Source organism: Penaeus monodon, chromosome 11, assembly GCF_015228065.2.
Source record: "Penaeus monodon isolate SGIC_2016 chromosome 11, NSTDA_Pmon_1, whole genome shotgun sequence".
In the NCBI taxonomy this organism is placed as follows: domain Eukaryota; kingdom Metazoa; phylum Arthropoda; class Malacostraca; order Decapoda; family Penaeidae; genus Penaeus; species Penaeus monodon.
The window spans coordinates 18,032,295-18,034,794 of NC_051396.1; the positions used below are offsets into that span (position 1 = coordinate 18,032,295).

The following is a 2,500-nucleotide window of genomic DNA, read 5'->3' on the forward strand; positions in this document are numbered from 1 at the left end:
TGCATGTATGTCTGTATGTCTGCCTGTATCCCCCCCCATCCTCCCTCCCTCCCTCCCTCTCTCCCTCTCTCTCTGTCTCTCTCTCTCTCCCTCTCCCTTCTCCCTTTCCCCCCCTCCCCCCTCCCTCCCCTCTCTATCCCCTCCCCCTTTCCCTTTCCTTCCCTTCCCTCTCCCTCTCCCTCTCCCTCTCCCTCTCCCTCTCCCTCTTTCCCTCCCCCCTCTCTCTCTCCATTTACCTATCTATCTCTTCGCCTGCATACTTACCCCCTCGCTCCTGCCCCCCCCCCCCTTCCGTTGCAGGCGAAGCTGAAGGAGTGCGGCCTGAGAGCCTCCTCCTCAAAAAAAAATGACCCCCCCCCCCCCCCTTCCCTGCGGCGAAGCGAAGGGGTGCGGCCCGAAGCCTCCTCGCCACGACCCCCCCCCCCTTCCGTTGCAGGCGAAGCTGAAAAGGGGTGCGGCCTGAACCTCCTCGCTCACTGACCCCCCCCCCCCCCTTCCGTTGCAGGCGAAGCTGAAGGAGTGCGGCCTGAGAGCCTCCTCGCTCACTGACCCCCCCCCCCTTCCGTTGCAGGCGAAGCTGAAGGAGTGCGGCCTGAGAGCCTCCTCGCTCATGAACCCCCCCCCCCCCCTTTCCTTCAGGCGAACTGAAAAGGAGTGCGGCCTGAGGCCTCCCCGCTCACTGCCCCCCCCCCCCCCCCCTTCCCCCCCCCCCCCCCCCCCCCCCCCCCCTTTTTTCCCCTTTTGCAGGGAAGTAAGGGGTGCGGCCTGAGAGCCCCCTTTCCTCACTGCCCCCCCCCCCCCCCCTTTCCTTTTGAAAAGGGCGAAGCTGAAGGAGTGCTGCTGAAGCCTCCTCGCCCCCTGCCCCCCCCCCCCCCTTCCTTTTTTGGGCAGGCGAAGTGAAGGAGGGGCCTAAAGGGGCCTCCTCGCTCATTTCCCCCCCCCCCCCCTTTCCCGTTGCGGGCGAAGCTGAAGGAGTGCGGCCTGAGACCCCCTCGCTCACTGACCCCCCCCCCCCTTCCGTTGCAGGCGAAGCTGAAGGATTTGGGGCCCCTTGAAGCCTCCTCCCCTCACTGCCCCCCCCCCCCTTTTCCTTTGCGGGCCCAAAGGGTAAAGGATTGGGGGCCTGAAAAAGCCTCCCCCTCGCTCACTAAACCCCCCCCCCCCCTTCCCTTTCCCAGGCAAAAGCTGAAGGAGTGGGGCCCATGAAGCCTCCTCGCTCCCAAAACCCCCCCCCCCCCTTTCCGTTGCGGGCGAACTGAAGGAGTGCGGCCTGAGAGCCTCCTCGCTCACTGAGCCCCCCCCCCCCCCTTTTCCGTTGGGGCGAAGCTAAAGGGGGTGGGGCCTGAGGCCTCCCGTTTCACAGACCCCCCCCCCCCCTTCCTTTTGCAGGGGAAGCTGAAGGATGGGGGCCTGAGAGCCTCCTCGCTAAATTGCCCCCCCCCCCCCCCCTTCCGGGTTGCAGGCGAAGCTGAAGGAGTGGGGGCCTGAGAGCCTTGAGGGACAAAATCGGCCTGGGACCCAAACCCAAACTCAATGATTTTCCTTTTGGGTTTGGCGCTGCTGCGAGGAAGTAGGTGTTTTGGCATTCTAATCTTTCATTCATTCGGGTTTTTTAAAATTCTAATTGGGAATACGTTTTTTTTTTTATTTTTTTTTTTCGTTGTTTAAATTTTTACTTTTTTAAATTAAAGGAAAAAGAAAAAAAACAAATTTTAAATTTTTTTTTTTTTTCATTCTTTAAATTTTTTAAATTTTAAATTTTAAATTTTTTTATTTTTAAGGTTAAATTTTAATTATATTTTTTTCATTCTAATTGTTAATTAATTATATTTTTTCATTCTAATTGGAAATACGTTTTTTTATTTTTAAATTCCTTTTAAATTTTTTTTTTTTTTCAAAAACTAATTTTTTAAATTTATTTTTTTTTTAATTTTTTGGGGAAAATCTTTTTCCCCTTTTAACTGTTAATTAATTATTGTTTTAAAACCTTCGAAAATTTTTTTTTTTGTTAAATTTTATTTTTTTAAAATTTTATTGGGAAAAACCTTTTTTCCCTTTTAACTTTAAATTTAAATTTTTTTTTAAATCTCGATTCGATTTTTTTTTTTTTCATTCTAACTGTTAATTATATTTTTTCATTCATTTTTTCCTCATTCTAATTGGAAATTTCGTTTTTTTTTCACTTTTAAATTTTTTTTCCTTTTATTGTAAAAAGTTTGGGGTTTTTGTTTTTGGTCCGAAATCTTCACTTGTTTTTCGTTGCTGGTTTGAGAGCTTTTTGTTATCACTCAGAAAAGGATTATCCAAAGCTAGTTTTAATGGACATTTTGCTGCTTAAATTCTGTTATATTGCTTACACCCCCCCCCCCCGCCTCCCCACCCCACCCTTGGTCTGTATCTCCACCTGTCTTTCTTTCTTTTCTTCTTTCTTTCTTTCTTTCTTTCTTTCTTTTTGTCTGACTATCTCTTCCTTCTTTTCCTACCTTCTCTCCTTCCTTCC

At 49.7% G+C, this 2,500-nt stretch overlaps 2 protein-coding genes across 2 annotated transcripts in view; both read left to right on the plus strand.

Moving 5' to 3' along the window:
• LOC119578484 overlaps positions 1-1,055 on the plus strand; it is a 27,530-nt gene extending 26,475 nt beyond the window's left edge. Inside the window, exon 7 of the mRNA XM_037926060.1 lies at positions 1,027-1,055. Within this exon, the coding sequence (XP_037781988.1) occupies positions 1,027-1,055 (29 nt within the window). The remainder of the gene's footprint in view (positions 1-1,026) is intronic.
• A 478-nt stretch (positions 1,056-1,533) lies between these two features.
• The window catches only part of LOC119578791 (CLIP domain-containing serine protease 14D-like), a 5,859-nt gene continuing 4,892 nt past the window's right edge, over positions 1,534-2,500 (plus strand). The window contains exon 1 of the mRNA XM_037926417.1: positions 1,534-1,570. Within this exon, the coding sequence (XP_037782345.1) occupies positions 1,534-1,570 (37 nt within the window). The remainder of the gene's footprint in view (positions 1,571-2,500) is intronic.